Below are 22,125 nucleotides of genomic sequence, written 5' to 3'. Positions count from 1 at the left end.
GACCTGTGTGTTGTCCTTGTTAATGCAGACAGAGAAAAGCTCCAACATCATTATCATAACCTCAATTTTGTCCCGCACATTGAATATAGTTGCGGATTGTCCCTGTAATCCTAGATTCAGATCATTGAGGTGAAAAAAAACATCGCCCATAGAGGCCAGTCGTGTGAGAAACTCGTCATCATGCAAGCGGTCAGACAAGTGAAAATTGTGGTCAGTAAAGAACTTTAAGCTCGTCTCTCAATTTTTAAAAAAAAGTGTCAACTTTGTCCCTTGATAACCAGCACACTTCTGTATGTTGTAAAGACATTACATGGTCGCTGCCCATATCCATTGCATAGTGCAGAAAAAAACATGAGAGTTCAGGAGCCTTGCTTTAACAATGGTAACCATTTTCCCTGCAGTATCCAACACGTCTTTCCAGCTGTCAGGCATTCCCTTGGCAGCAAGAGCCTCTGGGTGGATGCTGCAGTGTACCCAAGTGGTTTCGGGAGCAAATGCTTGCACGAGCTTTACCACTCCACTATGTCTCCCTGTCTTGGCTTGCGCCATCAGTACAGATACCAACATGAGCAGCAGCTACGTTTGGCTACATACGGACTGTTAGTGGAATTCCCGCGAGAAAGTAACGGTTAATGTGATTGGATGTTAATTATTTGACTTGGCTACCTGTATTTGACATTGTGTTGTTATTTTGCTGAACACTAGATGGTTTAATTTTATTTTTGGCAGTGAAACGAGGCTTCTTTGAAAATGTGGAGAAAAAATAAATATATATTTTATATTTGTAAATATATTTTTTTAAATGTATATCACATTTTTATTTTGCGTACCCCTGATGGCATTGCGTACCCCAGTTTGGGAATACCTATACTAGGCTATCAACTGGATCCGGGCCCGATGCTCGCGCTAGCAAACTTGCAACATTTTATAAATTATTCTGGGCCCTCAGAGTTTCTTGCGCGAGTGAACTTGGGACAGACACACAGCTGTAAACTATTTGTGCAAGGGATCAGAAGTAATTAGGCATTTTATGATGTTTGCACTGGATCAGAACATTACATTTTTCCCTTTTCATGCTAAGGGATTCGATCGAAAGGGAGAGAGCTGGAAATATTTTTCAAATATGTTGAGAAAACATTGTCATTATCAATAAAAACACACCTTTACTCGCTGTTTGAGGTGAAGAATAAACAACTTTGAGAAGCTCCACAACTCGAGAGTCGCAGTGGTCTAAGGCACTGCATCTCGGTGCAAGAGGCGTCACTGCAGTCCCTGGGTTCGAATCCAGGCTGCATCACATCCGGCTGTGATTGGGAGTCCCATAGGGCGGTGCACAATTGGCCCGGGTTTGGCTGAGGTAGGCCGTCATTGTAAATAAGAATTTGTTCTTAACTGACTTGCCTAGTAAAATAAAACATTTGTGATGGTGAGTTAAGACAATCAGACATTTTTTCTCACATGTAGGATAGGTTGTGAGCTCTGCAAACAAAACAACTTGTCCCCTCCGACGATGAGAACGGTAAACATCTGTATTAATGAAATATTGAATCCATTAACAGAAATGACTGTAACCAAACAAACATTATAGATTAGAAATTGAGAATTAACTGTAAATGTACTACTCTGCTGATGATCTATGTAATGGGGGATTGCGTGCGAAATGTCAGGAAAGAGACATTGTGCATCTTAGCCACACTCCCCTTCTTGGATCGCCGCGGCCTCTGCATATTCCACTAAGGCATGCGTGAATCAGACAGGTGTCTTGTATGCCATGAAAAATATATATATATTCCCGACTGCTCCGCTCAAAAAATCCCGGCTGACCAGAAGCCTATCGACCAAACAATCGAACAGTGAACTAAATGGCGTCAGCCCTGGTAGAAACATACCTAGGTGTTCAAACATTTCGAATTATACCAATCTTTATTGTTGCCATCTAGTGTATAACAATCACCATCTACTGTCTGGTTTAAAGGTGTCTCCCAGATTCCACACTACTGTGTCTTCTCGGTTGTGATTTTGTTTTCCGGATCCTTCCAGGTTTGAAATCCCAGAGCCAAAGCCCACAGAGGCAGACCAGATGGCCATAGAGAACGGAGACCAACCTCTCAGCGCCGAACTCAAACGATTTCGCAAGGAGTTTGTCCAGCCAGTCCAACTCCGGTACCTCTCCACACCTCCCAATTTACCATACCTAATTCCAGAGGATGTGTTCATTAGGGACTGTAACAGAACATGTGACAGCAAAAAAGTTGAGGTAGCCCCTGTCTGTTTTTCATTTTGGTGCCTAATGAACATGACCTAGGGGTCAACAAAACATCCTGTTTTTTTGTGATCCTTATGGTGCCACATGGAGGGTAGTCTGTCCTGATTAGCAGAGAAAGGTTTCAAACTGTTTCAATGCTGGGTTGAAACAGAAGCATGCACTTTTTTTCTCTTTTTTATATACAGTGCATTCGGAAAGTATTCAGACCCCTTCCCCTTTTCCACATTTTGTTACATTACAGCCTTATTCATTACAGCCTTTTTTATCCTCATCAATTTACACGATACCCCATAATGACAAAGCGAAAACAGTCAAAACATTTTTTTTTTCAAATGTATTAAAAAAACTAAATAAACAGACGCCTTATTTACACAAGTATTCATACCCTTTGCTATGAGACATGAAATTGTGCTCAGGTGCACCATGTTTTCATTGATCATCCTTGAGATGTTTCTACAACTTGATTTAAGTCCACTTGTGGTAAATTCAATTGATTAGACATGATTTTGAAAGGCACACACTTGTCTATATAAGGTCCCACAGTTGACAGTAAATGTCAGAGCAAAAACCAAGCCATGAGGTCGAAATAATTGTCTGTAGAGCTAAGAGACAGGATTGTGTCGAGGCACAGATTTGGGGAAGGTTACTAAAAAATGTCTGCAGCATTGAAGGTCCCCAAGAACACATTGGCCTCCATCATTCTCTTCTTAGAGCTGGCTGCCTGGCCAAACTGAGCAATCTGGGGAGAAGGGCCTTGGTCAGGGAGGTGACCAAGAACTTGATGGTCACTCTGACAACGCTCCTTCCAGAAGGACAACCATCTCTGCAGCACTCTACCAATCAGGCATTTATGGTAGAGTGGCCAGGCGAAAGACACTCATCAGTAAAAGGCACATGACAGCCCCCTCAGACCATGAAGGACTCAGACCATCCTTGATGAAAACCTGCTCCAGAGTGCTCAGGACCTCAGACTAGTGTGAAGGTTCACCTTCCAACAGGCCAACGACCCAAAGCACACAGCCAAGAGAACACAGGAGTGGTTTCTGAAGTCTCTGAATGTCCTTGAGTGGCCCAGCCAGAGACCAGACTTGAACCCGATCGAAGATCTCTGGAGATACTTGACAATAGCTGTGCAGTGACGCTCCCCATCCAACCTGACAGAGCTTGAGAGGATCTGCAGAGAAGAATGTGAGAAACTCCCCAAATACAGGTGTCCCAAGCTTGTAGCGTCATACCCAAGAAGTTTCGAGGCTGTAATTGCTACCAAAAATGCTTCAAGAAAGTACTGAGTAAAGGGTCTGAATTCTTATGTAAATGTTATATTTTTGTTTACAATTTTTTTATAAATGTGCAAACATTTATAAAAACCTGTTTTTGCTGTGAAAAACAATTGTGGACAAAGTCAAGGGGTTTGAATACTTTCCGAATGCATTGTAAATATTTTTTTGTAAATATATATAATTTTTAATGCAAATATTTCACTACTTTATTATTTCCCACTAACCCTGCCACCCCTCACCTAATTGGAGTAAATTAATGGACAACAATACTCAGGCTTCACTTCAGGTTATACATACTACATAGATTTCACGTTATCTTTTTTGTTGGTTTTTAGTCCCAGCCTTCAGCTACCCTCAACCCTTCCCATCTCTCTCTGAAGAACATGCAGTTTTCATTTCTAGCTGCCATATATTTTTCCAGCATGCACTCTTTGTAGTTCTCAATCTGTGGCTTTCTTGTCTCTTATCAGTTAACTCATCTCTTTCCCAGTATTTTAGGAGTTGGTTTAAGTTGCTAATCCAGGGTCAGATTAATTTAGTTTTTAGGTCAGGATTTGTAGTTAGCAGTTACGGACCAGCAAGAGACCGTTATCTAACTGTCTTTGACCTACCCTCTCTTCCTGCAGAGTACTGAATGTATGTCGCCACTGGGTGGAGCACCACTTCTATGACTTTGAGCGGGACTGCCAGTTACTGAAGCGTCTGGAGGAGTTCATTGCATTGGTGCGAGGTATGTGTGGATGGGGGCAAGGACTTTCTCTTCTCCTCCCGTTGCATATCCTCTCTTTTTGTCTTGTATTTTCTCCTCTTCTTTTCCTCTCCCGTCTCTTATATTCTATTTTCTTCTAATTTAGTGTATTTTTTCTCTCCTCTCTTCTCCTTCTCTTCTCGGAGTGACAATCTCTCTCTCTGTGACCCCTCCCAGGCAAGGCCATGAAGAAGTGGGTGGAGTCCATCACCAAGATCATCCAGAGGAAGAAGCAGGCACAGGCCAACGGGCCCAGCCACAACATCACCTTCGAGACCTCGCCGCCACCCATCGAGTGGCACCTCAGTAAGCCGGGCCAGACAGACCAGTTTGACCTCATGACCCTCCACCCAATTGAGATCGCCCGGCAGCTCACACTGCTCGAATCCGACTTCTACAGGTAGGCCTACAGGACCGTATGGCCGTCCACGCCAGTGTTTATTTAACTCCCATTCCTTTTTGTTCCTGTCCAGTACTAATGCACCTCAATTTGCCACTGGCTTGATTACTTGGATCAGCTGTGTAAGTGTTGTCCTAGAGCAAAAATGTGACCCACCACCTGGATTCGGTCCTATGTAGCAAAATTTGAAATGGTGTCTTTTACATTGGATAAAAGTACAGACTCCAAGCTAGAAATGTGGATATCGTACACTCCAGTTGAGGAACATTGAGAAAGTAATTCTGCTTTGAAAGTTGATAAACTTGTAACCCCACTTTTGAGAGCTCTTCTTTGTCTACACCCATTCAGCATTGTTCATACCCTCTTAAGCCTTAGCCCAACCCATCTAAGGATGCACATTCGAGGCCATGTGCTAAACCGAGTGAGAAGTGTAGTAAACAACAAAGGATTTCAAGACTAAAAGTGCTAAAAGTAGTAGCCTACAATAAGTAAAAGCTCCAGGAAAAAATACACTTCATCTAGTCCTTGTCCAATATCCTAATTTGGCTTTGGTGGTGCAGGCTATGTTTTTCTTTACCATCTCTGGTAAACACACACTATATCAAATAAAATCTAAGTTTATTTGTCACATGTACAGGATACAGAAGGTGTAAATGGTGCTGTGAAATGGTTACTTGCATATTTGCAAGTAGTATAAAAAAAAAACAAAGTGTCCAGATAAAAACAGTGTCAATATTTGATCATTTATTAGATGATGCTTACCCAGACACACTTGCCTAAATTGATAGGCCATGTGAAAGAAATGCTATATCCACCCCCCAGCCACATCTAGCTAAGTGTATGGGCCACTATTGTCTAGACGTACGCATGTTCATGAAATACAACAGATGGCTGTAAAGTACAACAGATGGCACGGTAGCGAGCTAACATTAAGCTATAACTAGCAATGTAAATCGTTTTCTGATTCAAATAATATTACTACAGATCATACACGTAACGTCAACAAGCTAACATTCGCTAGCTAGCTAACAGTACACTTTAACTTGCAATGAAAAATGACTTTCTGACAAAATTAGAAACTTATAATATCTGAAAATGACTCTTACATGGATGAAATCTTCACGGCAGACTGGAACCATTTAACATTTTATTTGTAGCTACATCTTTTTTGGCCAGCGTTGTGTTAAGTCAGTCCGGTTCACACTGACCGTGGCGTGTGCAGAAGTAGCCCATCACAACTTTTTCCAACTGATCTGTCGATAGCGCCTGCTAAATTCAGGGCATCAATGTTGTTGAGAAAAGTATAAAAACTTTTGTAGTTCTCAATGGCTAATGTTAAAACTTTCAAAATACGGCGCAGTAGAAAGGACTATCAATACATACTAAAGAGTTCACGTTATAGACAGAAGCCTGCTACATGGCAGACCAAACCAAACTCATCTCCCGGCATGTCCAGCCCACCCATCTCAGCCAATCATGGCTAGCAGGAAGGTTCCTGGCTTTTTCCGTGGCTAAACCAACTAGGCTTGTAATTTTAACAATTTAATTTGTATTTACAGATGGAATATACATTTTCTATTAAGGCACATGAACGTTCACATGTTCCAGAAGGTATTTCTGCCCAAAAACACATTTTGATAAAAAGTAAGACGTTCAAATGCCTCTCCTGTGAAGTAGTGACGTGCGACATACGCCTAGCTTCCTGAAACGGGGCACACGTACTGTATTTGTTGCCTTAATACCAGGTGGGGTGTGAAGGGTGGAGGTGTTCCACTTTATTTAGTCCCCTAAATACCCGGTAATTATTTGTTATCAATTTTGTTATATCATTTCATGTAATTAGAAAGTTCTCAGTGGTAATAGGACTTTAAAAAACAAACAACTGTAGTTTGGGATGTTCTTTCGGGATTCATATCTTTGCAGTTGCACCCAGATCCTCCTAAGAGGTCGTTTACATTGGAAGATACTCCTTCATGGACATTTCAATTGATATTCTTATGGCTAAGTGATCCATTTTTTTCCCAGTGAATAAAATTGAGTTCATGATTCGTCACACTTGATGCAGTCTTCACTTTGGATCCAACTCTTGTCTGAATGTGTTTCTATGTTTTCCCATTTTGTCAGATTAAAGTTGTTTAGTACAATAGAGGACACATGCGCACACTTCTTCTCACATATACTTACACACACACGAACGTGCAGACCAGAGAGGGGACGCAGGGACACACTTCCCCCTCTGACGTCGCTGGGCCTGTGGGAACAGCTCGGGTGGGCCGTACCCAAGGTTATCCCCTCACCTTTTTCCCACGCTCCGGGGTGAAGTTTCCCCTAGGTGCAGATCTATGATCAGCTTCCTCTCTCCCTATATTAACTGTAACCGTTAGTGGGGAAAATTCAAAACTGACCCAAGATCAGCATCTATGGGAAACTCAATGTATGTACTGTAAGAATATCAATTGAAATGTCCATGGAGCTGGTCCTCATTAATGCCCCGTAGGTCACTTCATTACTCCCTATTTGTTTACTATACAAGCATCTGATTTACCTAACTTTGTTGTTGAAGGATAAAAACATGAGTTACAAAACGCATTCACAGGGTTGGTTAACTCTTAAGGTTCCTCGGGTCTCCACTGAATTAGGTAAATCCGCTTTTAGTTTTAATGCATCCCACTGCTGGAACAATTTACAGATCTCATTAAAACTGGATGTTCTGGTGCTGCTCGGATGTTGATTGAAAACCTAGTAGCTGAGAAATGTAACCGTTTATGATTGTTTATTTGCGTTTTGCATATTTAAGAATATATATATATTATATTAACACATTTACGCACATGTAGTTTTAAATGTGTATATTGATGTGTATTGTGTACACAGGGCTCCCCTGGAAAAGAGGCCCTTGGTCTCAGTGCAGACTACCTGTTAAAATAAAGTTCAAATAAAAACATTCACATATTCACCCTACTCCATTTCCTACGACGAGATCGCAACACTTCGGCTCGGTGACCCAAAAATGGTCGCCGGTATTGTCTGAAAATCTTACCGCAATGCTGGCACAGAAAGCTCCTTTTGCTGCCAAGACTGGAATCGGTAGAAGTTTGCACCTGACCACTGACAGATTTTTTTTTTATTTGTCATTTAACTAATAACGGTGGTCCTCTGTGGCTCACATGGTGAGGCTTCAATTCCTGCTGGGATCACATAAACATACAGTATAGTGCCTGCATACATTTTTTTGTAAGTCGCTTTGGATAATGGCATAGAATAGTTAGGGTATATGGTAATCTCCTCCTAGAACTTTGGTTTGGAGAATTATTGACCTCTCTCTGACCTATATCTACAGGGCGGTGCAGCCATCAGAGCTGGTGGGCAGCGTGTGGACGAAGGAGGACAAGGAGCTGAACTCTCCCAACCTTCTGCGCATGATCCGCCACACCACCAACCTCACGTTGTGGTTCGAAAAGTAAGAGCGCCAATTTTGTTTTTTGGCAGCACAAAGAAGCGGTCCTCATGTGAAATGTGACCATGATACTCCTTACACTTGCAGTGTTGACCAAGCATTTTCTATGATGAATTTATGGCATGATAAAGTAAATTATGTAGCTGTTATGTAGCTCAATGTATACTGAACAAAAATATAAACAAGTATAGTGTTGGTCCCATCATAAGCTGAAATAAAAGATCCCAGAAATGTTCCATAAGCACAAAAAGCTTATTTCTTCTCAGAGTTTGTGCACTAATGAGTTTACATCCCGGTTAGTGAGCATTTCTCCTTTGCCTAGATAATCCATCCACCTGACAGGTGTGGCATATCAAGGAGCTGATTAAACAGCATGATCATTACACAGGTGCACCTTGTGCTGGGGACAATAGGCCACTCTAAAACGTACAGTTTTGTCACACAATGCCACAGATGTCTCAAGTATTGAGGGAGCATGCAATTGGCAGGCTTGACCATAACATAATGTCCAATGACATTTTATAGAATTTGTCAGTATGTCCAACCGGCCTCACAACCGCAGACCACGTGTAACCACGAAAGCCCCTCCACATTAGGGCTTCTTCACCTGCGGGATCGTCTGAGACCAGCCATCTGGACAGCTGATAAAACTGAGCAGTATTTCTGTCTATAATAAAGCCCTTTTGTGGGGAAAAACAAATTCTGATTGGCTGTGCCTGGCTCCCCAGACAGTGAGCTTGGCTCCCAAGTGTGTGGGCCTTTGCTTCCCAGGCCCAACCATGGCTGTGCCCACTCATGTGATAGATTAGGGCCTAATGAATTTGTTTCAATCGACTGATTTCCTTATAGGAACTGTAACTCAGTAAAATAGTTGAAATTGTTGCATGTTGCGTCTTTATATTTTTGTTCAGTATAGTCATGTCCTTTGCATAAAGATGTTATGAATGCTTTATGTATGTGGCAGAATTTCACCCTAAATAAAGCTGTGATTACTCCTATCCTCCCTATCTTGATTCTAAAGGTGAAAATGAAGGAAACATTTGGGACTGTTCTTTGTGTATGAGCTGCTAATCCCTGTCTGATTTTACACCAGTCTTGATATCCAGAGACTTCCTGATTAGTTTTCAGGGACAACTGAATTGGTTGAGTGAAATGTGTCCTTACACTGACTTAATAGCTCGCCATGTTACCAAATGAGGACTAACAGGTCAATATTATGTTACTAATTAAACACATTTGGGAGCATTAAAATGTACCAGTGCTTATTTTCTTGCCCCCACCTACCTTACGACAGCTGTGGACGTTATTGACCGGACTATGCTGACCTGAGTCATGTTTATTAGGGCTTGCAGCAGAAAACATTTTGCAATTCAAAACAAAAATGTGTGTTTCTTGTTGGACAAATCCAGGTAGTCCCTCCATGTTTGTCAGTTGCCTGTTTGGTGCCTAATGAACACATCGCTGGCCCCTGGGTTTAAATAGCATTTGTTTTCTATGTACTATGTTCTACACCAGGTGTATCGTAGAGACGGAGAACCTGGAAGAGCGGGCAGCGGTGGTGGCGCGTATCATCGAGATCCTGCAGGTGTTCCAGGAGCTCAACAACTTCAATGGCGTGCTGGAGGTGGTCAGCGCCATGAACTCTTCGCCTGTATACCGGCTAGACCACACCTTCGAGGTGAGGAAGGCCGGAGGGGTTCTTTCTGCAAGATTCTTTGGTGGTGGTGTTAGGAAATAGTACCAAGACAGTGTTATCACAGTATCTGGCATTGCATGAATCCAATGAAAATTGCGGAACCAAATAAGTGCCTAGTGTTTGAGTATTGAAATGAGTACGTCTCTACGCATCTGTAGGACGAAATATATATACTTGTTTTGACTGAACTTCTGCCCCCTTTCCAGCAAATTCCAAGCCGACAGCGGAAGATTCTGGAGGAGGCCCACGAACTGAGCGAGGACCACTACAAGAAGTACCTGGCAAAACTACGCTCCATCAACCCCCCCTGTGTCCCCTTCTTTGGTATGTTCTAGTTTTTCTCAACCTATTTGATACCAGGGACCAGGAAGCTATGCCCTCTTTTGTGTCAGGGACTCACAAATAATGTACTTTTTTTTTTTTGTCTTTTTTTTTTTGTATATGGCAGTACTGTGTGTCTAAGACAATTTCCCCCTCGGGAACTTTGAAGTTGATCCTGTCCTGTTCTATCCGAAGCTAGGGTTTTTCTTCTTTGGAGGACCACTTACATTAAAACTAGTGTTGGTTAACCATCTCTGGGACCGGCCAGCAACATTCCATGGACCGGTGCCAGTCCATGGACATCATCGCTCTGCTCTCTCATGTCTTTTCTTTCTCTCTCCTCAGGGATCTACTTGACGAACATCCTGAAGACGGAGGAAGGCAACCCTGACTTCCTGAAGAGGCATGGCAAGGAGCTGATCAACTTCAGCAAGCGACGGAAAGTGGCCGAGATCACCGGGGAGATCCAGCAGTACCAGAACCAGCCCTACTGCTTACGGGTGGAGAGCGATATCCGGGTGAGGAGCGAAAACAATGTCCTACGTTCCGTTGAAGTCGGCTCCCTCTATATGGCCAGCCCGCATAGTCAACATTGTTTGTAGAAATTGTAGTAATTCTGGCTTTGCAGCATGGTCCGACCCATTTGATGTTTCACAAACACCATTTAGTTACATGGAATATGAATGGGTGTAAATAGGAGTAACACATGGAAGTAATATAAAACATTATTGGACTGTTTCCTTTTCACAATTTCAGCTCTACAGTTACCATGTACAGTTGACAGTTTGCCAAGTCATAGCAACCTATTAGTATTTGATTAGATATACATTTAGTGGTGATCCCTAGCGTCAACTTTAGTCTCATTGACATCAGTGCATGACTAAGTGAAGATTCGACATAAGTGGAAGGTAGGATTCACCACTTAGTAGAGAGTTACTGCCACTCGGCTCCTGACATGTACTATTTGGTTATTCATCCAATTGTCCCCAATCACCCACACCCTTGTCTATTGTCATTAGGACAGCAATGTATATTTCACGATGGATCTTTCTTTCCATCTTTCTGACGACTCCCTCTCCTTTGTGTATCACAGAAGTTCTTTGAAAACCTCAATCCAATGGAGGACAAGGCAGAGAAGGAGTTTGCTGACTATCTGTTCAACAAGTCGCTGGAGATCGAGCCTCGGAATGCCCGGTCGTTGCCTCGATTTGTAAGTGTCTTGTTCCTCTCTGATCTTACGGTTCACGTGATTATCCTCTCTCGGACTCCCTATGCAGTTTGATCAGTTGTTGTATTTCAAACATTTGTTAGAATGACATTGGATCTTCATGAGTTCAGATGAAAAAATACTTTTCCTCCACTATTATTATTATTTATTTTTTACATTTTAGTCATGTAGCAGACTCTCTTGCCCCGAGCGACTTACAGTAGTGAATGCATACTTTTTAGTAGTGGCCCGCCGTGGGAATCGAACCTACAACCCTGACCTTGCAATTGCCATGCTCTACCAACTGGGACCAGACTAGGCCACACTTAAGCATGTATACTCCATGTATACTCTTAAGCAGTGGCGTCTCGTGAAATGTCCAACAAATGGAGTTGTTGTCAATACGTTGCCAACTGACAGTAAGTAGCTGACAAATAACGCTTACGTAAGTCCACATTTCCAAACGAAATGAGTTGGCTACTGTAAATGTTCAACTTATTTTCTAGACTCGCAAGCATATGGGAATACAGTAACAGACAAAAACTTGTCGTTTAGTTTTAGCTAACGTCATGGCTCGTTTGACAGTGTCATCTTCTGTGTCTGAGCTCACTTCATACCTGACAACAGTCCAGTGTTTTTGTAGATCGTCGCCATCTGGTGTTCAGAGTTATAACTGAAAACCATGGGCTCTTTGGATAGGTTCAGTAAGAGCGGCTAAAATCCTATGATAATCAAATTGTATTGGTCACATACACATGTTTAGCAGATGTTATTGCGGGTGTAGCGAAATGCTTGTAAAATGTTCTAAGGACTAGAAGCGAGGCAGCCCTCTGGCTCTGTTTTTTTAGGTTCCGCAAGGGGTATAGGGATCGCTTTGAATTGCATTGAATGAGGTGGCTTGAGAAGCTCTCTGGAACGCTGGAACTACGCTGCCGATTACAGCAGCACATTTTCTTTTTGAAAACTCGATTTGTAATCTAAATGCAGCTATTTATATCCCCAAACTTGATATTATTACAATATTCTATCATTATATACATTTTTGTAAATACATTTTTATCTCATTGCTGCCAGGTGGGGCGGCGTCCGAGCGCCCTCTATGGACGCAACGCCCCTGCTATTAAGGTAGAAAAAAGACTGACAATTTGTCAGCAGAATTGATACCTAGAACATTTACAGGTAACTGCCAAAATAAAGGAAACGCTTGAGGAAACGCACAGGTATTCCTGAGCTAATTAAGCAATTAACATCCCATCATGCTTAGGGTCATGTATAAAAAAATCCCATTTGTCCATTTTGGCTACCATGGCTAGAGGAAGAGATTGGTGACATTGAAAGAGGTGTCTCAAAGGTGCATAGAGGGTTTAAAGTGTGTGTCAGCCACCAGATCTCACCCAATTGAACACTTGTGGTAGATTCTGAAGTGTCACCTGAGTCACCGTCAACAAAACAGCAAATTATGGAATTTCTCGTGGAAGAATGGTGTCACATCCCTCCAATAAAGTTCTAAACACTTGTAGAATCTATGCTACGGCGTATTGAAGCTGTTCTGAAGGCTTGTGGTGGACCAACGCCCTATTAAGACACTTTATGTTGGTTTATGTATGTTGGTGTATATTTTGGCAGTTACCTTTAGGTAACACACTAACCAGATAGTTCCACAATCTTGCGACATTAATTTATCAATTAACTACCAGATAGAAAAGAACAAGCAGCACTTGAGGGCTGAAGGTCTACAGTTGAGAAGCCTTGACATTATAGTGTTGCCCTGACCCCTCCTTCACCTCTCTTCTCCCCCTCTCTCCCTTTCTACTTCCAGCCCAAGAAGTACAACTGCCCGCTCAAGTCGCCCGGCGTGCGCCCGTCCTCGGTGCGCCCGGGCACCATGCGCCACCCGACGCCACTGCAGAACGAGCCACGCAAGATCAGCTACAGCCGCATCCCTGACAGCGAGATGGAGAGTGCTGCCTCTGCGCCCAACTCGCCGCGCACGCCCCTCACGCCGCCGCCGGCCTCAGCCGCCTCCAGCTCCACCGACATTGGCAGCGTGTTCGACTCGCCCCAGGGCCCCTCCAGCCCCTTCCACTCCAGTAGGTGGTCTTTCGAGCCGGACGGGGGAGCAGCTTGGGTGGGGATCGCGGCGGAAGGGAGGGGAGGTTGGGTGGGTGGGAGCACAGATAGAGTTTATAGAGAAAGTGTTTAAGAGTTAAACACAGTTTGAGAGTTTGAATTTAATGCTTCCTTCCTCCCCTACTTGGAGAAATCACTGAGCTAAGGTAAGTGATTAGCTAGGTGAATGCAAAGTGTTACATTTCTTAGCTTTCACCAATCCAGTCATGTCAGATCAGTGATTACAGGAAGGAAGGAAGGAAGGAAGGAAGGAAGGAAGGAAGGAAGGAAGGAAGGAAGGAAGGAAGGAAGGAAGGAAGGAAGGAAGGAAGGAAGGAAGGAAGGAAGGAAGGAAGGAAGGAAGAATGCATGCATGCATGCATGCAAGACCAGTCAGAGTGCAATTGAGTGTTATCACTGTGAAATGTTTGGCGCCGACATGGATAATGCCAGTATTTACAGTATATTGTTCTGAGCACAGCCAAAGGAACACAACCTCTTGTCCTAAAGATACTAACCCAATTTTACATTACCCTGTAACTCACATTATACCAGTAATTTTCCCATTTTCAGAACTCCGTTGTAACAAGGTGTGTGTGTGGGGGTGGTGATGACACCCGCAGTCCTTTCAGAATTGTGAACGGTGAATACATTAACGGGTTAATGGGTGATAGGTCCAGTGGTCCAAAATGAAACTGGTCCATCCGCATCAGTCTCTCCTCCTCTCAGGGCCTTTTCTCTCTTTTCTCTCCTCCTGCCTCTCCCTTCGTCCAGACTGCGACAGCATCTTTGCCCCGGTTTCTTTACCACACGGCCCACGTTAGTATGACCCTCTCAAAGCCAGCCTACCTGTTGTCAGTGAACCCCCCACACCCCATCCAAGCAACTACATCAACTCGCCCCCCCGTCTCTCACTCATTCTGACCCTCTCAAGCCCAACTTGCCTCTCCCTACCTGCATGCAACTGACATCCACCTCATTGCTCCCATCTCCACCCACTGTTGCGCCTGTCTGTCTCCATGGCAACGGACGCTAGTCTGTGTGTGCGTTTCGTAGCTCCAAGTAGAAGTTGCCCACGGGTACAGCTCTAGGATCAGTTTACCTCTCTCTGAATACCGACCCTGACCAGGCTACTAACCAGTTAAACTGACCCTAGATCAGTGTCACCCCCTTCTGTTCTCCTGTCCTGAATTCATTGTCACTGTGGGGTTTTGCTCTAAGCATCCTTGTACAATATCACTCTGTGGTGTGTAGTTAGTTATTGAAGTTGGTCATTGCCTCGAACATAATACTTTAGGGGTGTTGTTTGCATACCCTTCCCGAAAGGAGAGTGTCTATTACCCATCCATTCCTCATCCTCTATTCTAAATGTTTTCAAAGCTTGTTTTTACTCCATTCTTCGTGGGCCTGAATGTCTGGAGATATTGTCTGATTTAAGCCATATGAACCAGTCAAGTGCCAAGCAAAAGAGAGAACCCCCCCAGACACTCAGTTGCCCATCCCTGAGTTGTGGAGCCCTGTATGGGATGAATTTGGGGAATTGGGGTTAAATATGTGTAATTACTCTCTTCCTGTAAGACTTAATTTGAGTTCCTGATTTCCTTCTATTCCAGGGTCCTCTTCAGTTTCCTCCATGGTGAGTCTCCATAGGAGCACTGAAGACGCCACCGTCCCCCCGCCTGTGCCCCCTCGCAGACGCCCTGAATCCGCCCCCGCTGAATCTTCCCCTTCGAAGGTGACTCTATTTTGACATGTTTGCTACCTAAAGTTCTGAGACTGTACCATTAGGAGGATTCTCGATTGATTTATTCAAGAGTGTAGATGTGGAATGCTAAATATCCAATGAAACACAACTAAGTTGCACTGTCAGTTATTTGCTAGAGATTTAGATGACAATTTTGAGTTTGTCGAGTTGTTCTCCCACACTCTTCATAACGTTTGCTTCTCCTTCTTTCTCCTTTTCCACCTCTCACATTCCAGATGATGTCCAAGCACTTGGACAGCCCCCCCGCCATCCCTCCGCGGCAGCCCACCACCACCAAGGTCTACTCGCCACGCTACTCGCTCTCGACCGAGCGTACCTCCTTATCGGAGCCGCCTGACAGCCCACCCACACTGCCACCACGGGAGCCCGTGAGAACGCCGGACGTCTTCTCCAGCTCCAACAGCCCCCTGCACCTGCAGCCACCCCCTCAAGGCCGCATCCGCAGCAGCGAACCCACGCTGAGCCAGACCTTCTTCCCTCCCTCGCCGTTCGGCCCACTCACCCCGCCACCACCCCCGACTCCCTCGCCCTCGCTGGGGCCGCGCAAGCACCTGCCCTCCCCGCCCTTACCACTGCTGGGGCCCGGCGGCCCAGACTGCTGCGGCGACTCAGCCCTCCTCCCTCCGGGGGGTGCAGCTGGCCCCCCTGTGCCCCCCCGCCAGAGCACCAGCAGCGCTGCTGCCCAAGCCATCCCCAAGCTCCCCCCCAAAACGTACAAAAGGGAGTCGGTGTCATACCCGTCCCTTGCGCATCGAGACGGCCCGCCCCTGCTGGAGAATGCCAACCCCTTTTAAAAAGACTTGTGTATGTGATCTGGGGGAAATTATTGAACACTAAAGACTTGGACAAAAAACAACATTAATTGTGATGTTGATTTTGAGAAGAAAAAAGACAATACCAGTGTAGATTCTTAGCTACCTGGAAAAATAATCATGTGCCCTTATAAAAAAAAATACTTAAACGAAAGATGATTGTCCTTTTTCATTCGTGCAGACCATTTGGAGATTCTCTATAAAAATCATTTCGTGGGGGGGGGGGGTCTTACTGTTTTGTTTTTGTTGTATGTGTTTGTATGTACAGTATGTCGTTTGTCATCGTCCAATGTTTATTTCATTTGTATTTTTTAAGTGAATTGATTGCAGCATTACTTGTCTATGAGCTCGGTGGCCTACCCATGAACATGGCTTGAACCGTAGTAAACCATGAACCAGGACCACACAAGTCCACCGCACGCTGGAGGACGGAACGATAAAGACTGCCGCCAAGTTTGAACAGACTCCAGGAGAACTCCACAAACTTAATAGTGTTTTAACTCCCTGTGTATGGGCTAAACGATCTACTAAAGTGGCTCATATTGACCAGAGACGGACCAGAGAGGACTCTAGCTATCACGGTGTTGCAAACCCATTCAACTCGCCCATAACAAATATCTGTTGTTCAATCCACCTCACTCAGATGGAAAAAGGGACTTGGGAAATCATGTTAGATAGGTTTTAAGGCTTTGTGTAGAGACATAGTCCGGAGCGAGCTTCTTTTTTTTTTTTTTGTGCCAGTAGATCGACCAGAGTACCATGATTTAAGGCAGGGGTTCCCAACCTCGGTCCTGGGTGCGTGTTTAGTTGTTTTTGCCCCAGCACTACACAGTTGATTCAAATAAACAAAGCTTGATGAGTTTGTTAATTGAATCAGATGTGTAGTGCTAGGGCAAAAAAACTAAATGTGGGGGGTCCAGGACTGAGTTTGGAAAACCCTGACTTAAGGTACCCATCCACACCAAAGAGGTACTTTTCAAGAAACACAAGAAGTGATTGTTCTTAAGTTTGTGTTAGTACTTTTATGTTCTGATTCATTTCTGCCAATGAGTATGTAAAGATAATTACGATTTGACTTCTTTAAACAAGGGAATAAAAGTGTTTCTACCACTCTATGCAGTAGGTCCGCTATGAAACTAGTGAAGAGCTGGCTACGGTCCTGAATGCCCAGTTAGAATATATTTGTTTAATGATTCCCTTCCTTCAAAATGGTCACTGATCTGACTGAAGCTAATCGAGTTATGTACTGGAGACCTTGCTCTATCAGTGACAAAGAGTCTATGGAAATGTAGTTGCTAATTGTTTACCTCAAACTTCAGCTTGTGTATATGCCCCATACATGCAAGACTCATTTTAAGGTTTACATTTGTCATTTAGCAGACACTCTTATCCAGAGCAACTTACAGTAGTGAGTGCATATGTTTTTCGTACTGGTCCCCCGTGGGACTCGAACTCACAACCTTGGCATTACAAGCGCCGTGCTCTACCAAATGAGCCACGTTACAATTTCTTAACTCATGAAACCACACAATCCTTAGTTTTAGACTACAATATGATTTTGCTCATGGGTGTCAGGAGATACGCCCCATTCCGTCCAATGAGGTCATTTCTGGGCACGGTTCGATTTACACAGGCAATATTTCTGTCAATTCAGGGGACCCCTTTTGACTCAAGTGCACCACAGAGGCAAACGTTCCGTATAACCCCATTTTAAAAGGAAGGATGAAGGGATGCCTTTTTAAAGCATCCAAAAAGGGCCATAGCAAAATGCAGTTGAATTGCTGGCGCTGCCTAGATGGCTAAATATGAATGACTAGCCACAGCCAATTGTCTTTGTCCTTATTTTGCTTGATCATGAATACAATGCATTTAATCACAGGTAGACCACACTCCAGTCAAATGTTACCAACTCACTATGGAATGGTCATATATTAACAGTACATCTTGAGTACACCACATTTTAATTAAGAGAACAATATCCTGTGACTGTGGCAATAGTTTATGTATGTAAAATCCAACTATTTGGTTTATTTGAAGAAGTGCAAGTGTTCCACCTTCAGGTTATACTATGGTTTGTTCCCTAGGGTCAAAATGTGGGCTGTGAGTCACCCAAATGGCACCCCATTCCAGACACAGCGCACTGCTTTTGATGAGCCCGAAGTACCCTGGTCAAAAGTAGTGTACTATATAGATTCCATTTGGGACACACCCAATAGCCTAAAGTAATTAACCTGGGTTTGTCGTCTTCATTGTAATCATTCTTGGCTATTCTCCCAGGTTTCTTCCCAACGGACAAAGTGCCATAGGGTCATCCTGTCAGTTGCTTCCAAAAACATGTTATTTGTCTGGCCCATACACTATGTAATGTCTGGAGTTTGAGAATCATAGAAATCGAATGACTAGAACGTGCACATTCACATTCAAGTCACGTCCCGCGATGGGTCAACTGACGGCAACATCAGTGTACCAATATCTAGGAAAGTAATAATGACCTTTTAAGGAAAGTTACTTGAATTTAGCGACCAGGTTGTATGTGTGTACTGCATGTATGTGATCATCTCATTGACAGTGACTCTGGTGTTTACCAGCAATACTGTGAAAAGGCCTCGGCAATAGAGACCTCTTTAACCCACAAAACGTTGATGCAGTGTCAGAAACAATAATTGTGCCACGTCGGTAATAAACTTATACTACTGACCATGACTTCCAAGCGTTTAAGTCGAGACTGCAGCAGTGAGATATGCAGTCAGGTAAAATGAGAAGAGTAAAGGAATTTGTTTCACTGCTATGTTGAGTTAGATTGTTAGATTGTCAATAGATACTCATATTTCACTGTCATGTTAAACTACATATACCCATTTAGCCATTAGTCAAATGGGGAGCTTAGGGGATAATTGGTTGACTGATTAATGTTAAGAGTTGTAGTGAAGATCCTGACTCTGTGCAGCTGGTCACCTAGAGACTGTGGCTAATATGTGTGATTTGAGTGTTTCTGATAGTATTGATTACGAAGTTTCAGGAGGAACGTTTAATCATACGACACATCCCATACACAACTTACACAACTTACACAACATACACAACTTACACAACTTACACAACTTACACAACTGGAGTCTTTCTAAGCAGGAACTTCCAGGCTCAACCTTCCATCGTCTTGCCCAATCAGGCTTCCTGCACAATGCGGGTGACGGCTCACACCCTGTCGTAAATTAAAGGAGAGGAGAGAGAACATCCCTCTCCAAATTTCACTGAGAAATGTGCTTTGTCTACACAGAGGTTTCCCGCCTGATCTCTTAACACGTTCTCAGGTGAATACTGGAAAAATATTCCTAACAGAGAACGTGGGGAATGGTCAGTGGAAAATTTGAAAACTAATGTCATATTGGTTTTTATTTTGTGATATTAAGTGTTATAAAGGAAATACTGTAACTTGGAAAGTATATACACTACATGTACGAAGTCTCCATCCTTTACGTTGAGCATGAAATATGAACAATTATGAACATTTTTTTGTTAAGATATGAATGTGATTTTAGGAGCCATGAGATCAGATCATTTGTGTCCTATAAACTTTGCACATTAAGTAGCCATGCCCCTAGTGAGGTCAGAGAGCGTGTCAGCCTGACGGAACCGTCCCTTTCGATCAGAGTGCATAAAAGGATTGGTAAAGAAACAACAGCGAGATCAGAAAAGCATGAAGCGGGAGCTTACACGTTTAAAATGGTTGGAACTTTGAACCTCAACACGAGGTGAAGAAAGTAAACTCACCTCCGAGACCAGAACATCGCCAGGCTGCAGCTGCACGTGTAAAGTGGTTTGAACCCTGAATACCAACACAAGGGGAGAAGACAACTCAACTCTCAGACAATCACTGGTACGGCTGATTAGCTGTCCTAAGAAAAGTATCTAGAAAAGTGAATTTAAGTGGGACCATTCTACTATTCAAAACAACGTATTCTACTACTCATCACCACAGAACCATCTACACAGCTGGCTAGCCTATCTTCAAGTAAGCTTCAGGAGCAAATGGAAAGTAGAATAAACTCTTTCGGTCTGTTCAGGACTACACGACAAGTTTAACGGGCAGAGGAGCGTAACAGTAGAAGAGACGGATGAACGACTTCTTTTGGACAATCGGAGCCTTACAAGCTTGCCGCGAAAAGGCCTAACAGTGAACCAAGACATTGACACGTACATTCATGATTTCTTACTCCAATCATGTTTGGTTTCAAAGTATATGATTACTGTGAGATTAGTTTCTAAAATGTATCACGATAAATGTATCTTTTTATTCTACCCCCCCCCCCATCTCCTTTTGTAAAAAGCAACCATATTGTGTCAGTTCACTAGGGACCTTTTCCTAATGTATTAAATGTGTATGTTTATCCTCTGTTATCATTTAGTTATCTAGTAAATAAACAAACCAATGTGTGTAGTACTGAATCATAAGTAAGGTTACGACTGTTCAGAATGATGATATGATGCGAAGTTGTGATTAAAACGTCAAGTGTTTTATGGATGTGATAGGTAAAGAACTTTAGAGTTTAATTCGGGAGATGGTAACTCTAAACAACCACTCTTATGGTGCCCCAAATCCTAATTGAGTTAATTGTTAGATGATTAATTTAATTGGGTAACAATTAAACATAGTTGATTAGATAAATAACAATCATCAGATTAATGAAAGTAAAGTCACGACAACAACTATGGCCGGGGATCGGCACTGCCAGCAGGTTCAACACAGTCTGCAACTGGGGGCTGATCCAGCCGGGAGGTCAGCTACCAACCTCAGTCCACGGCCGGGGGCTGGCCACTCATACCATACTCCATCTGCTACCACCCCTTCCAACATGTTTGTCAGATGGCGAGAAGCCAAACTAGTGAAATTTGGTTTCCCGTAATGATATTACATCACGATGACCTTGGTTTATCTGGAATGACGCTACTAGTCTGTCTGTCCCTCTTGCCAACCCCCACCCCTACCCATACCTCAATCCTGAAAATATAAATAATAGGTTCCCTTAACCGAGCTTGCTCGTTGTGCTGGGTTGGCAGAAATAGAACTTTCTGACCAATGGAATGCTTTATAAAGGGAAAACTCCCCCAACATGGCATGCTGGGTAAGCTGAATTGACACACAAAAAGTATTGCTAACACAGATAGATGATTCTGACACAGACAGCACTAAGTGATAATCAGGTACATGGGAGTTCTGTATTTCTCACCAAACAAAATGTTTAGCCTGTTTTAAGAGCATTTTAAGTGTCTAAACATGTGTTATGATTGATTCCTTATTGAAGTTTATAAACTCAGCAAAAAAAGAAACGTCCTCTCACTGTCACCTGTGTTTATTTTCAGCAAACTTAACATGTGTAAATATTTGTATGAACATAAGATTCAACAACTGAGACAAACTGAACAAGTTCCACAGACGTGACTAACAGAAATGGAATAGTATGTCCCTGAACAAAGGGGGGGGGGGTCAAAATCAAAAGTAACAGTCAGTATCTGGTGTGGCCACCAGCTGCATTAAGTACTGCAGTGCATCATGGTCTGCACCAGATTTGCCATTCCTTGCTGTGAAATGTTACCCCACTCTTCCACCAAGACACCTGCAAGTTCCCAGACATTTCTGGGGGGAATGGCCCTAGCCCTCACCCTCCAATCCAACAGGTCCCAGACGTGCTCAATGGCATTGAGATCCGGGCTCTTCGCTGGCAGAACACTGACATTCGTGTCTTGCAGGAAATCATGCACAGAACGAGCAGTATGGCTGGTGGCATTGTCATGCTGGAGGGTCATGTCAGGATGAGCCTGCAGGAAGGATACCACACGAGGGAGGAGGATGTCTTCCTTGTAACGCACAGCTTTGAGATTGCCTGCAATGACAACAAGCTCAGTCCATTGATGCTGTGACACACCGCCCCAGACCATGACGGACCCTCCACCTCCAAATTGATCCCGCTCCAGAGTACAGGCCTCGGTGTAACGCTCATTCCTTCGACGATAAACACGAATGCAACCATCCCGCCTGGTGAGACAAAACCGCGACTCGTCAGTG

At 43.5% G+C, this 22,125-nt stretch overlaps 1 protein-coding gene across 4 annotated transcripts in view; it reads left to right on the top strand.

Annotated features, from left to right (window-relative positions):
• Positions 1–17,176, top strand: part of LOC118389101 (son of sevenless homolog 1-like) — a 70,066-nt gene extending 52,890 nt beyond the window's left edge. For 2 of the 4 annotated variants that reach the window (XM_035778842.2, XM_035778841.2), the window contains 12 exons: positions 2,041–2,163; positions 4,173–4,276; positions 4,472–4,694; positions 8,035–8,154; positions 9,667–9,829; positions 10,054–10,171; positions 10,514–10,686; positions 11,262–11,378; positions 12,450–12,500; positions 13,195–13,465; positions 15,098–15,219; positions 15,465–17,176. In XM_035778842.2, the coding sequence (XP_035634735.2) occupies positions 2,041–2,163; positions 4,173–4,276; positions 4,472–4,694; positions 8,035–8,154; positions 9,667–9,829; positions 10,054–10,171; positions 10,514–10,686; positions 11,262–11,378; positions 12,450–12,500; positions 13,195–13,465; positions 15,098–15,219; positions 15,465–16,043 (2,164 nt within the window). In that variant the 3' untranslated portion in view covers positions 16,044–17,176. The remainder of the gene's footprint in view (positions 1–2,040; positions 2,164–4,172; positions 4,277–4,471; positions 4,695–8,034; positions 8,155–9,666; positions 9,830–10,053; positions 10,172–10,513; positions 10,687–11,261; positions 11,379–12,449; positions 12,501–13,194; positions 13,466–15,097; positions 15,220–15,464) is intronic. The other 2 variants (XM_035778845.2, XM_035778843.2) reach the window with 1 other exon arrangement.
• Positions 17,177–22,125: the final 4,949 nt, after the last annotated feature.

Source organism: Oncorhynchus keta, chromosome 10 (genome assembly GCF_023373465.1).
Source record: "Oncorhynchus keta strain PuntledgeMale-10-30-2019 chromosome 10, Oket_V2, whole genome shotgun sequence".
Lineage (NCBI taxonomy): Eukaryota > Metazoa > Chordata > Actinopteri > Salmoniformes > Salmonidae > Oncorhynchus > Oncorhynchus keta.
The sequence above is the reverse complement of the archived record's forward strand: the minus strand, read 5'-3'. Positions and strand labels throughout refer to the sequence as shown.